Here is a 13,547-nt window from a genome sequence, read left to right on the forward strand (position 1 = left end):
TCATAATAGAAAATCGTTGTAAGTAGTTTCAACAAGATTACGGGAAACTTAAAAATTTTAAAAAAGGCTGTCAATATGGAATGCCTGTACATGGGTAAGACATATCAGCCATAGCTGCAATGCCTCTGGCACCAAGGTAATACGATCTGTAAAAAGTCTCTCCAATGCCACTTGATGTATCGGTCAAATATCAGCTTTAAATATATTTTAGCAATTCAGCCATTTTTCTCCAAATATCAGCTTATTAGTTTTGAAAATTAAAATACATTCCTTACAAATTATAAACTCTATTTTGGTAGAAGTATTTTAATTCAACCAATCAAAAGCTGCTGAGCAGAATGGCCTCCACACCAGAGAGCTACTTACAGATAGCTGAAGAGCTACCAGTAGATCACGAGCTACCTGTTTGAGAATCCTGGTTTACAAGTTCACTTTACCTCCAACCACTTTTTTTTTCACGCTGGAAGACGTTTTACCTCTGTCCTTGCCATAAATCCTTTTCCAACCTTTCTCAGTATGGGAAAAGGCTAGAGAAGAGGTGATGAAAACCCCTAAAACATTCAAGTGAGTTGGTTTGCACAGACTCAAAATGGTATTTCAACCCTGGAACTATTGGTTATCGCTACCTCCAGTCCTAGTATGCAGATCTTTGGAAAGGTGGCAAAGTAATGGAATTTCAACTATTGAAACCCTACTATAGAATGAGCTATGGCATAATCAGAGAGGCTGTTGTTGCTCTCATAAATTAAGATTGCTGCCATAATTTGTTGCCGCACTACATGGCAGTAAAGTGGCAAGTGTTTTTCTTTTTTGTTTTTTTTACAGGCAAGTAGATTGATGAGCAACCTGTCTCATGGGCAAGTATAGATTTAATAAATTCCACCCCATAATGCTTATTAAGATTTATGGATCACAGGAAGAGCACAAGATTGGATCAGATCTGTACTCCTCAACCGTAGCCAATAAACTTGAAATGGGTATTTAAAAAAAGAAAAAATATTTTGAGTTATATATAGCGCGAACAAGACCATTTCGGGTGACAGAACGCTTAACAGATAGCGTACAAAGACATATGACCGGACAAGAGGAAATAAGAAAACACTAAATAAAAATACAATATATGCAAATATATACACATGTACAAATGGTAAACGGAAGATAAGAGCTCATAGCATGTGGCATATTCCAGCATGGCAAGAAGCAACCAACAGATTGGCGGGAGGAATCAATTAGGGGGAGATGGAGGAGGGTCCTCAGTGTGAGAGGAATTTGTTTGGCCAATATCATTTTTACTTATTTGCTGAAGATGGGATGGCTTGCATCTGATCTCAGTAGGAAGAGAGTTCCAAATTTATGAGGCAATTCCAGAGAAGGATCGGTTGTAGGTTTTCTTTCTCTTGAACTTTTGTGGTTTAAGAAGTAGGGAGCTAATGCTTCTGGTAGATTTGTTTCCACTCAATAGGGTCTGTTTTTAGGACACATTGGAGGGGGTCTTGCGGTGCAATGGTATGTGGGTCAAACGGGCAATTTTGAGATGGATCCTGGCATTTTAGGATAGCCATTCCAATGACTGACGGTCAAGGGTGATACAACCACTTTTTTTGATCCATGGATGAGCCTAGCTGCTGCTTTCAATGTAGCCTTTAGTGGTGAAAGGGAGGTTTTAGGAAGGCCCACCAGGGTGGTTCTACCGTAGTCTATTTCGATAGCACAAGTGCATGTATCACAGTTGCGAGGTCTGCCGCTGGTAGGAAAGGGTTTAGTTTCATAGGAATATGCAATTGATGATTAGTTCCTCTAGTGACAGCACTGATGTGCTTTTGCATAGAGAGGTCTTTGTCCAAGGTTATCCCCAGAGATTTGGCAGTCAGTGATGTTTGGGGTGCAATTAAAGGCAGCAAGAGACAGGAGCCAGTCTTTGACGTTAAAAGGTGGTGCAAGACGGTGCGATCAGTAAGCATTGATTTGAGATGTTTGCGGGTCAGCCAATGGTGCTTTTTCGTCAAAATATCATTGAGGCAATGGATGACCTCAAGGAAAATGATTTTCATGTAGAGTGGGGTGTTGTCAGCATACATGTGGTATGAAAAGTTGGAGAGTTTGAGTATTTCAGTTAGGGGCTCCATACTAAGGTTAAACTATGTCGGGGAGAGAATAGTGCTTTGGGGTATGCCCAGCGGCACTGGAGCCTGACCGGACAGAGTCTGATTGATTGCGATGCACTGAGATCTGTTGTGTACAAAAGAGGAGAGCCATTTCAGCATGGTGTCATAGAGAGCTATCCTGTGTTCCAGGGATTTTTCTCTCTTTACCCTTAAAGGCCCAATCGTAGAGGAAACCATGCAAGTCACACCACCTTGCACTCCTCTGCATATCTGTTTATCAGAAATGTGCGAGTTTGGTAGGTTTTCCTGAAGGCCACCTGCGTCCAGTACCAAATACTGCAACTACCCACATCACCAGAAAGGAACCAACTGAAGGGCAAAAACTTGATGTTTCCTTGTTTTATGGCCTCTCCTGTTTGGTGCAAAAGGCCCAGCCACACAAGTAGCGTACCATTTTTAATCTGGAGAAATGGAGGAACACAGAATAGAGTAACATTGGTCAACTTAATGTCTCTCCATTCCGAATTGTGAGCCAACGTGCAATAAAGAACACATTTGCAAAATGTCCTTTGAACCAAAAACCCAAATTCAGAATTTTACAAATGACCACTATTCCTACACTTGTCATTTTGGGCATATTTGAAAAATGGAAAGCTCTATTTCATATCCATTTTTCATTCATTAGATTTTACCATGTATTCCTGCATGGTGGGAAAACATGAAAGCTGAAGGCTTTGGGCATAGCATTCAAGAAACAAAATATATCCCTGCGACTGGAAGAGTCTAACAGACATAACCGTATATTACTTTTGTTAACAAGCCATCAGGGCACAAAATTGCAGATATAAATGTCACCTATTTGATGTTTTCCTAATTTCTATTAGGCTTTATTTTTGGGAATGGGCAGGCTACACAAATGACTTCAATCTGAATAATACATTTGGTGTAGAAGTTTGTGAAAAAGATCATTAAGACTAAAGTCAGAACTGTCCCAACCATCGAAAAAGGGTTCCACCCCAGGAGAGTGGGTCACAGAACTTTAGAGGTTAATTTCGGTCATTTCCACGACCCAGAATGTTAATTTGTGCAACTGAAAGTCCCAGGGTCCGTGGGTCCCAGAAACGTAGGGTCCAGAGAAATAACCAGGATTAGAAGTGTTTGGGGAACAGCCAGAATGTAAACATCTATTCTCGTTTTTTCCCTACAATTTGTAATTAACGATTAACACAATTATCAACATTACTAATAAATATTTGTCCACTTCCCAAAACAATTACTTTTATGCAAATAAATAGGTCTTACCCCTGGAAAAATAAGAGCGCCCATTCCATTTTTCAACTTTGATCGCCCTCTTCCACCTCGTCCTGAAAGTGCTGAACCACGCGGTCTTCTCTTCCCTGGGAACCCAGAACCACGACCCTGCATAATTTAACACAACACATCAATATTTGTAAATGTTTTGTTGGCTGATACGTAACACTACCTACTTAAAATATTTTATAAACCAGGCCAAGTCCCAAAGAGTGTCAGAGAGCTAAACAGTGAGGATAAAATCTGATGAGAATAGTAGATTAAACTTTAGGCTAAATTCCCAACCAGAAAGAAAAGAAATTAATATAAAGATTGTATAATTACTTACAAGAAAGAATAGCTTAACATATCCGTCAACAAAGAAAGTAAAAGGGGTAGAAAGTAATAGTCAATGTGTAGAGCGATAATCTAAGATGCATAAAGAGAGAAATAAACAGCATGATACAAGTTCTTTTGTTGAAAATTGGGCTGTAGTATCACCTTACAGAGGAGAGGTAACGGTTTTGGGGAGAATGCCTATCAGGGGGTAGAATTGAAGACATCCCTGCCAACATACCAATAAGTGTCAAAGAAAGACAAGCTGAGAGATGACTTGAGGAAAGGCAGGATTGGGTTTTTATGGAGAGAAGAAAGAGAGCAATACACTTTGGATAGAGGGATTTACATTAATGAAGGCACAAAAAAAAAAAACATTCAGTGCCACAAAGGAACACTGATCTTTAGAGAGCAGATTACCTTGTATAAACCCACCGTAGTTGTTTATATTAATGGGGTCTCTGAGCAGGAAGTCATTGAAGTGAGATCAGAACAGGTGTTGTGTTTAAAGAATTGGAGTGGCTGACGCCTTAACCACATGCGCGCTGCTTTGATTTTCCTTCTATGCTGACTTTTTAAAAAACCCATTGTTCATGACGAGCTGGGCTCGTCATCAGTGTTTGAGGAGGCTACACCATGACGAGCCCAGCTCGTCATCAGCCTCGAAGGGGTTAATTGCAGCCAGGAGAACCTGAAGTATGATCTAGAAAGGACTCGGGTTTGGACTGCAGGCAAATTACAGGTGAATGAGGTGAATATTTTAGATGCCATTCACTTCAGCAGTTTGATTGAATATTCAGCATAATTAGTTATGATGTTAATATAGAATTGAAGGTGCAACTTATTATCACAAGAATTTGGTGCTACTGATGTTTGCAGGAACAATTCCTAATAACACTGGGAAGATCATTCAGGATAGGATAGGAAATTTGAATGAACAACACTCATAAAGACTACAAACTGTAGGGACACAATAAGCTTGAATGGTAAAATATGTACTGTATTTTATTTTGAGTTGGAAAGGATTTCTCTTAGACATAACCACCTGATATTTCATCAAGTGTAAGTTGCGAACAACCCTGAAACAAAAATACTTCTATCTAGAAAAGTCTCCAGAAGCTAAGAATTGACACAACATGATTGATTGCCTCCCCTCTTTTCCTTGGGCAAGTCTTGTGATCTATAGAGGATCAGTCATAGGACAGGATACACAAGATCCTAGCCTCTGCTCAACAAGTATGCTTTTCGTTTTTTTTCCGTACCACAACCTACAGAACAAGTCAATTACATTTCTAAAGGGTTTTTACTGATACTACTATGCAGACATCTGTCTGGAGCTTTCTGTACTCTTTTGCAAAGGAGAAAAAATTTAGCAGATCAGACTTTCACCAGTTAGGATGGAGTCAAGATTGATTTACTGATAGCTGACCCTTCCAGTGGTACTAACAGCAAAAACAAAGCATGCCATAGTACACCACTGGGAAGCAAAACTTACCACTGTGCATCCACAGCCGTCTGGTCAACTGACACACTAAGACCTAACAGAATGTTTGATTACAGCCATCAATGAAAAACCGATACAGGGACTTGCCAGCAAACCACAGGTAGTGTACTATAGAAAGTACTGCTCCGGACAGAACACAACCACCTGAAACATTAGAAAAAAATCCCCTCGATCCAAACACCAGCAATAAAATTAGAGATGTTAATACAACCAAATGTGGCTGCAAAATATATACGATTCCATCATACATGTGTATGTGCTGCACACAAAAGCAGTTGTCAAAAGTCACATGCAGCGGGTGGCAACATTATAATAAAAAGGTCACTAAAGTGAGAAAAAAAATATCCTTGTCCAAGTAGTGGATCCTAGTTTATTTATATCACTTTATATATGCAATCCGTTTAGAATAATTGGAGGCTAAACAAAGGTTCAGATGGAAAGAAATTTTGTTTTGTTGGTTTCTTATAAATCACGGAGTCAGGCATCAGAGAATTTTTGGTCATTATGTTAACATTTCATCTTCGGTACATGTGAAGAGCTAACATTCCGCCTAAAACAAGTTAACAATAGTTTAGGCTCTTGCAATTCTAATACATTTCTAACTGTACAGAAATGTTAAATAAATAATGAAAGCACTGTATAAGTGAAAATAAATGCACTTATTTACCACTTTGATGCTCCAAATGGCATTGCTGAGAAGCTGTCTGGTTTTAAATATGTCCCGACCTTCTAACCCATCTGGGGACCAGGAAGGTGGGCTCACAGTATTATTGATACTCCAAGTGCCCTAAGATACGGCGGGTGAGAAAATATATGTATAAAACACAGCAACATAAAATGAAAGCAAGCAACTTAAGAGCCAAGCAGCAGGAAGACATAGTCAGTGGCATAACCTCCTCAAGAATAGGAGTAAAAAGAAAAAAACAGCAATTTAGGCCCTTGCAAAATGTAAAAAAATTCAATATTTCACACATTCAGCAATTTCATGTTTTTGCCCAAAGCACTAACTCACGTAGAAAATGTCCTTCTCGGACAATTTCTACTCAAACCTGTCTCCTGATGGGGAATCTCAAATGATTCATTTTACGCTAATTATTCAAGATTTTTTTTTTTAAGTTGCAGGCTGTAAGAGCAAACAACGTTTCATGATAACAGCTAATTTCAAGTATTTCAATTGAATTTTGCAAAAATTTTGAAAAGGTTCCAAATTACAATTATTTTTAAGAATATGAATGTAATTCTTCGAAAAGATTGAAAGTGTCATCTTCATCTACATCATTTAATCAATAATGGAAAGATGCTTCATTCTTTTAAGCTCTCATTTGAAAGCTAATTAAAACGAATAGATATTTGAACCAGAGTGCACGCTGACACAATGGTATTCAGATTGTGAAAAACAAATCTACAAAATAGTGAGCCCCAAATGTTCAACAACTGTTTAATCACTAAAGAACAGAGAGCATGGATAACATTGAGAGAATTAGGCGGCTGATATTTTAAGCAAAGCACGAAAGTGCAACGTCAAAACCAGCAACTTGTTGTGAAAGCATATTTGCGCTACACTTCAAAACATCTCTGACACACGAAGGTTAATGAGAGTAAAACTTTGGAAGTAAATCAAATGTGAATTGTTTCCACTCTCTCAACAGCTAATCAGTATAGATGCAATGTACATATTATATTTTTACCAATAAAAGAGAACTGTAATCTTTTGCACCCTCATACAAACCAACACTGTTTTTAAAAGAATAATTTAATTAATCAGTAATTTTCGGGACATAAGAAAACCCAAATTTGTTAAATTCATTATCGAAGCAATTTTTTCCTACAGAAAAAAAAATTCGGCCTGAAAGGTAAAGCATTATAATTATATGAGGAAAAAGATCAATAATTTCAACTATGTATGCAACAAACAATTTTGATGAATAGAGAGCAAACAACCTGACTACTCTTAAGCAGTGACAAGGTGCAAAACATTAAATAAAGATCTGATAGAACAAAAGAGTGTGTTTAGAAATAAAAATAAACGTCCCCTTCTCTCAAAAAAACTTCACTTCCAAAGTACTGCATTCAGTTGAGTGTCATTTCAAGCACGAACATTTATGCTGCAAAATACTTGGAAAAGAAGGTTAAACAACAAACGAAACCAGGCTCATAAATATGTTAAGCTTACAAAAACACCAAAGAGACTGTAGTGTACTTTTGTGTTCTCAAATGGTTACACAAAATATTTTAGTAGCAATTCCAAAATAAAATGTATTTAACAATAAATACTTCAAATAAAACCAAACTTTCGGTTTTAGAAAACAGTAACATCTTGCTTTCGTTACATATTGTTTTTCAAATATTTGCAATATTTTTTTTACATGAAAGCTAAATTTTATATGCATTATGCTGGATATGCACAAGAATATAACAAGCAAAAATCTCGATTTAGGTCTGCACCAAGCATAGATTCAGCTCTCCCACCAGCCAAATATTGTATGTATGTATGTATAGGCGTTCTTGTATAGCGCTATCACTGTCACCCAACGGGCATCCTGGCGCTTAGACTATCATGACACAGAACATGATTTTACCAGCTACCACTCTGTTACATTGCTCTGGGGAACAAGTAAGTCTTTAACGCTTTTTTAAAGCTGGCTAAATCTTCCAGGCCCCTTAAACCTAGCGGCAAAGAATTCCACAGCCGTGCTGCGGTGATCCTGAAGGATCGTCCTCCCATCCGGGATCTTATGAACTTAGGTACTACCACTAAGTGAGCCGAAGCTGACCGGAGTGTTCTTGATGGGAGGTACCATGAGAAAAGTTCTTGCAAAGGGGCCGGGCCTTGATTGTGTAACGCTCTGAAGACCAGACACAGAGCCTTGAAGTTCACCCGTTGAGAGATAGGGAGCCAGTGGAGGTCTCCAAGTGCCTTGGTAGAGGAATCCGAGCGCCGTCGCGACAGTGCCAGTTTGGCAGCGAAATTCTGTATGCGTTGGAGTTTTCCTAATACAGTAGTCGGGGCCCCCAGCAGTAATGCGTTGCAGTAGTCGAGACGACTTAATATTATGCTCCGCACTACCTCTGGTCTTGCCTGTGTCGGGAGCAAGGGTAAAATCTTTCTCAGAGAGCCGAGTAGCGCCATACATATAGCCACCGTTTTATTTACCATTATGTCCAGCTGTAGATCAGAGCTGAACATAACCCCCAGGTTCCGAACCGAGTCAGCAGGCAGACTAGTGCCTTGGAAGTCGGGGGGCCAGAAACCCTGTGGTAGAGGTCTGGGAATCCGGTCCATGGAGCAGTGTAGTACCTCAGTTTTTGAGCTGTTAAATTGGAGGGAGTTATTACCCAACCATTCTGCCGTAGTTTACATGCACCAATGGAAAACCTCCTGTGACACCCCTCCCTTACCTTCAAACGAGAAGATAAGTTGGGTGTCATCGGCGTAGTTGGTGACTGTGATGCAGAACGACCTGATCAACCTGATCAGGGGACGCAGGTACAAATTGAAGAGGATAGGGCTAATGGCTGAGCCCTGGGGCACTCCTTGCCCAACCCTCTTGATGTTCGATTGAAAGGGTGGCAGAGCAACTACCTGGTGCCTTTGATCTAGATATGAGATCAGCCATTTAAGGGCCAAGCCAGACACCCCAGCCTCTCTCAATCTCCTGATCAAGATTGCATGGTTGACCGTGTTGAACGCGGCCGACATGTCAAGTAGCACTAAAAAGGCTGCTTGACCCTGGTCGGCACGCGTCCGAAGGTCATCGAGAACAGTCACCAAGGCCGACTCTGTCCCGTGTGCCGGTCGAAACCCAAACTGAGCCACATCCAAACAGTGATTTACCTCCAGAAAGTTGGAAAGGTGTTTTGTGACCAGTTTTTCCAAAATTTTACTGGGAAATGGCAAGAGGGAGATGGGCCTAAAATTGGCTGGACATGTGGGGTCTAGGTTCTCCTTTTTAAGCAATGGGGAAACCACCGCCAATTTCCAGCATTCTGGCACCCGTGCTGATGTGAGAGACTGGCAACAGATGGAAAATAGTGGGGAGAACAGCTCTTCACGACAGACTTTCCAGATTTTGGGGGGTAGAGGATCAAGAGGTGAACCAGAGGTCACCCCTTCTGCCAAAGAGCAAAACTCCGCAAAAGATGGTAAAGGAAAATTGCTTAACTCCCCTGATTCAGTCCTCTCCTTCCCCTTCTCTGGTGACATTGAATCGTATACACTACCACTAGTAGAGGGGGAGAGATTTTTTAATATGTTAGCTATCTTATCCTCAAAGGCCTGAGCTAGCGAGTCGCAGAGAGCTTGTGAAGCCGAGATGGCATTTTTTGTGCAGTCAGGGTGAGCCAGGTCCTTAACCATCTTAAATAAGGCCTGAGATTTGTTTGCAGCTTTCAGCAAAGAGTCTTCTAAAAATCTGGCTTTGGCCTGCTTGATCTGGGTCTTATATGATGCAAGTACTTGTCTAAAGAGGACTTTGTGTGATTCCAGGTACTGTTTCCCCCAGGTCCGCTCAGCTTGTTTGCATTGAAGCTTAAGCTGCCGGAGTTCTTCCGAGTACCATGGCAAGATTAGTCCTATCTTTGATTTTCCGCAGCGGAGCCAAAGTGTCCAGAGAAGTAGAAATTTGCTGACAAAGTCTCATAACTCTCCTCAACATTCGCTCCCAGTGCAAAGCCCCCAGGCAACAGGGAAGGCGGAATGATTTGTTTGAGGAGTTTGGACCATTGTCTCCCCATTCTAGTGCCCGCTCCACTCGCCTTCTTTATGAAGGCGCTGGTACACGAGAGGGAAAACTGAACAAGAGCGTGGTCCGTCCAGCACTGAGGCAGGATGCCAAGTATTGAAGTGCGACCCGCATCAGAAAAAAGCAAATCAAGAATGTGGCCTTTTGAATGGGTTTTGGAGAGTACAAGTTGTTCAAGGTCGATATTACGACATGCTTGTACCAGCTCTTCGTGGGCCGACTTAGTTGATCTGTCCAACCACAGATAAAAATCTCCCAACACCATTAACTTTGAATGGGAATGTGAGATCTCATATATTGAATCTATGAGCTCAGGAACGGCCGATAATGGACTGGCTGGCGGTCTATAACATAATAGACCCGTGAGAAGTACACCTCCAAGGTCCTTGATGGAAAAACCCATTGTTTCACACCCGGGGATTGTCTTGACGATGAACTGAGTGAGGTGTAGTGTTTGTCAAAAGATTATACCAGTTCCACCTCCTCTGCCTCCCACCCTAGGATTATGCAGTATTTTAAAATGTGTGTTATATATATATATATATATATATTCATCTACACACACACACACACACACACACACACACACACACACACACACACACACACACACACGGGGAAGGACAGTCATCAATCTTAATCCCTCGGTCCTTTTGAGTGACATTCACATTTTGCCACTGAACTCTAGAAGCTGTCCTGACGTTTGAATAGTGGTGTCTTGCCTGATCACACTTGACAACCGTCTAAAAAGAAGTGCAGATTGGTGCCAGGACATGCGTGCTTGAATTGTTGGGCCACTCCTATACTTATAAGTGTGGTGATGTTTACTTATCAATGAAACGGTAATGAATTGTTAAATAAATACACACACATACATAAATGCACATATATGTATTCATTAAACAAATGTTTACTGTTTATCTATCTATAGCTCTCTCTCTCTCGCTCTCTCTCTCTCTCTCTATATATATATATATATATATATATATATATATATATATGTATATATATATATATATGTATATATATATATATATATATATATATATATATATATATATATATATATATATATATATATATATATTAAAAAAAACAAAGGTTAAAGCTTAGTTATAGTTCTGAAAACGTATTTCCCCTATACAAACTAAGTTTACACTACACACACTTAAATTCAAAGTTATAGTTATAGCTTTCATTTACAATCTATCCACCACCTTTAAATTATTAGAAGTTGTGGACCTCGTTACATACTCTTTTCAGCTCGCTAACCAGACAACGCTAACTATAACTCGCCACTCTATTGCAAATTTGGACAGTGGAGGGAATGGGGACAGATTTGAGTAGAGACTAGTAGAATGGCTTAGAGTACAGGAGTTTTGTAGAGTAGAATTATTTATAAGGGAGGAGAGTACACTGGAGTCGCATGTAGTGTCATAATGTGGAGTAGGGTGAAGTAGCATAGACTGAAGTGGCGTCCAGTGGAGTGGCGTCAAATGGAATAGTGTAGAATTAAGTGGGGTAGAGTGGAGTGGCAAACAGTGGAATAGCATGGAGTGGTGTGGCATACAGTGGAATGACGGGGCATAGAGTGGAGATGCATACAGTGTAGGGGAGTGGCATAGATTGGAGTAGTGTACAGTGGAGTGACAGACTATAATAGAATAGGACTCATTACAACATGTACTAATACCACGCGTGCCATTATAATGCGGGTATTACTAAGCGTTGGAATTACAATGACATTCCATTACAACACATACTTTTACCACCATACCATTACAACGCAAAGGCATGCGTGGTAAAGCTATACTCATGGTAAAAGTATGCAATGTAAGTGACCCTGCCCTGCCTCCTAATTTAGTACCCATGCACAACCCTCCCCGACCCCCAGTACCCTCCCTACATTAAGACTACCCAGCAGGACCCCGACACTACCCTAAACCCAACAACACTAACCTGCACTACACACACACACACACACCACTGCACTAAACAAAACACTAAAACACTACCTCCAGTCCGACCCTTCTCCGACCCCAATCTGCTCCCTACACTTAAACACTACCCTGCACAACCCCCAACACTACCCTAAAACACTACCCTACACTACACACACACAGCGGCACTACCCTCAACCCTAAAACACTACCACCAGCACAACCCTCCCCGAACGCCCATTCTGCTCCCTATACATTAAGACTACCCTGCATGACCCCCACGACACTACCCTAAACCACTACCTTGAACTACACACACAAACCATAGTACTACCCTAAACCCAAAAAGACTACCTCCAGCACAACCCTCCTCCGGCCCCCAGTCCAGTCCCTACACTCGAACACTACCCTGCACAACCCCCTGACAAATTCCCTAAACCCTAAACCACTACCCTACACTACACAAACACCACAAAACTACCCCAAACCCTAAAACACTACACCCACCCCAGGGCCAAATTCCCCTTACTTCGCTCTCCTTGTGGTTCCCCTCCCTGGTTTCTGCTTTGCTTGGCGACGGCTTAGGGGTGGTACACGATGCACGAGGTGGATCGCCATTACATCACATGTGTTGTAAAAGCGCATGCGATGTAATAACATGAGTAGTAATGGCTATGCGTCGTTACATCGCATGCGTTGTAATGCTTGCGATGTAATGGTATGCGGTCTAAAAGATGCGTTGTAATGGCTGTTTTTACCAGTATAATAGTGTATAGTGGAGTGGCTTATAAAGGAGTGGTGCAGACCAGTGGTGTGGGGTAAAGCGTGGTATCATACAATGAAGTGACGCACATCAGAGTCGTGTCTAACAGAATAGCGTATAATGGACTAGAGTAGAATGCCATACACCGGAGTGGCATAGAGTGGAGAAGCGTACAGTGGAGTGTTGTGGAGTGGCACATAGTGGCATAGAGAACAGTGGAGTGGCCTACAGCAGAATGGTATAAAATAACATCGTGGACTAGTTTATAGGGGTGTAGCGTAAAGTGGAGTGACGTAGACTGGAGTGACGTAGACTGGAGTGGCGTAGAGTGGAGGTGCATACTGTGTAATAGCCTAGAGTTGAATGGCGCAGAGTGGAGTCTCATACAGGGGAGAGACGTAGAGGAATGGCGTAGAGAGGAATGCGTATAGTAGCCTGGCATACGGCTTTATGTGAAATTTAGCAGCAGTGTAGATTATGATGTGCAGAGCAAGACAACAGCGAATAGCGCAGCCTTGTGTTTCTCCAGATTTTCCGATTAACGCAGGATGGCCTTGCATTGCTTTGTAAATCTGACCTTAGTATTGCGTTACCCATATGACACCATACGAGATGCAAGAGTACCACAATTCAATAATACAGGTAGCCTTATTTATATTTTGGGCCATAGTATACCATGATAACTTTGCAGTGCACCATGGTACATGGAGATTACAAACCAATATATAATTGGGTAATGGCTGTTTTTATAGTATGAAAAGGCATCCATTTTTTAACACTTTGGCTGTGTTCAGTATTAGGGCCTTAGATATAGATAAGTAGTAGGTCCCTACCTATTACCACTTTATTAAACTGGTAATGGATAGG

The 13,547-nt window shown here is 41.0% G+C and overlaps 1 protein-coding gene across 2 annotated transcripts in view; it reads right to left on the reverse strand.

The window, feature by feature from the left end:
* The window catches only part of KMT2C (lysine methyltransferase 2C), a 1,555,522-nt gene that overhangs the window by 1,302,136 nt on the left and 239,839 nt on the right, over positions 1–13,547 (reverse strand). For both annotated transcript variants that reach the window (XM_086941472.1, XM_086941471.1), the window contains exons 10-11: positions 5,903–6,022; positions 3,408–3,524 (exon numbers count right to left, since the gene is read on the reverse strand). In XM_086941472.1, coding sequence (XP_086797598.1) covers positions 3,408–3,524; positions 5,903–6,022 — 237 coding nt within the window. The remainder of the gene's footprint in view (positions 1–3,407; positions 3,525–5,902; positions 6,023–13,547) is intronic.

Source organism: Lissotriton vulgaris, chromosome 10 (genome assembly GCF_964263255.1).
Source record: "Lissotriton vulgaris chromosome 10, aLisVul1.2, whole genome shotgun sequence".
In the NCBI taxonomy this organism is placed as follows: Eukaryota; Metazoa; Chordata; class Amphibia; order Caudata; family Salamandridae; genus Lissotriton; species Lissotriton vulgaris.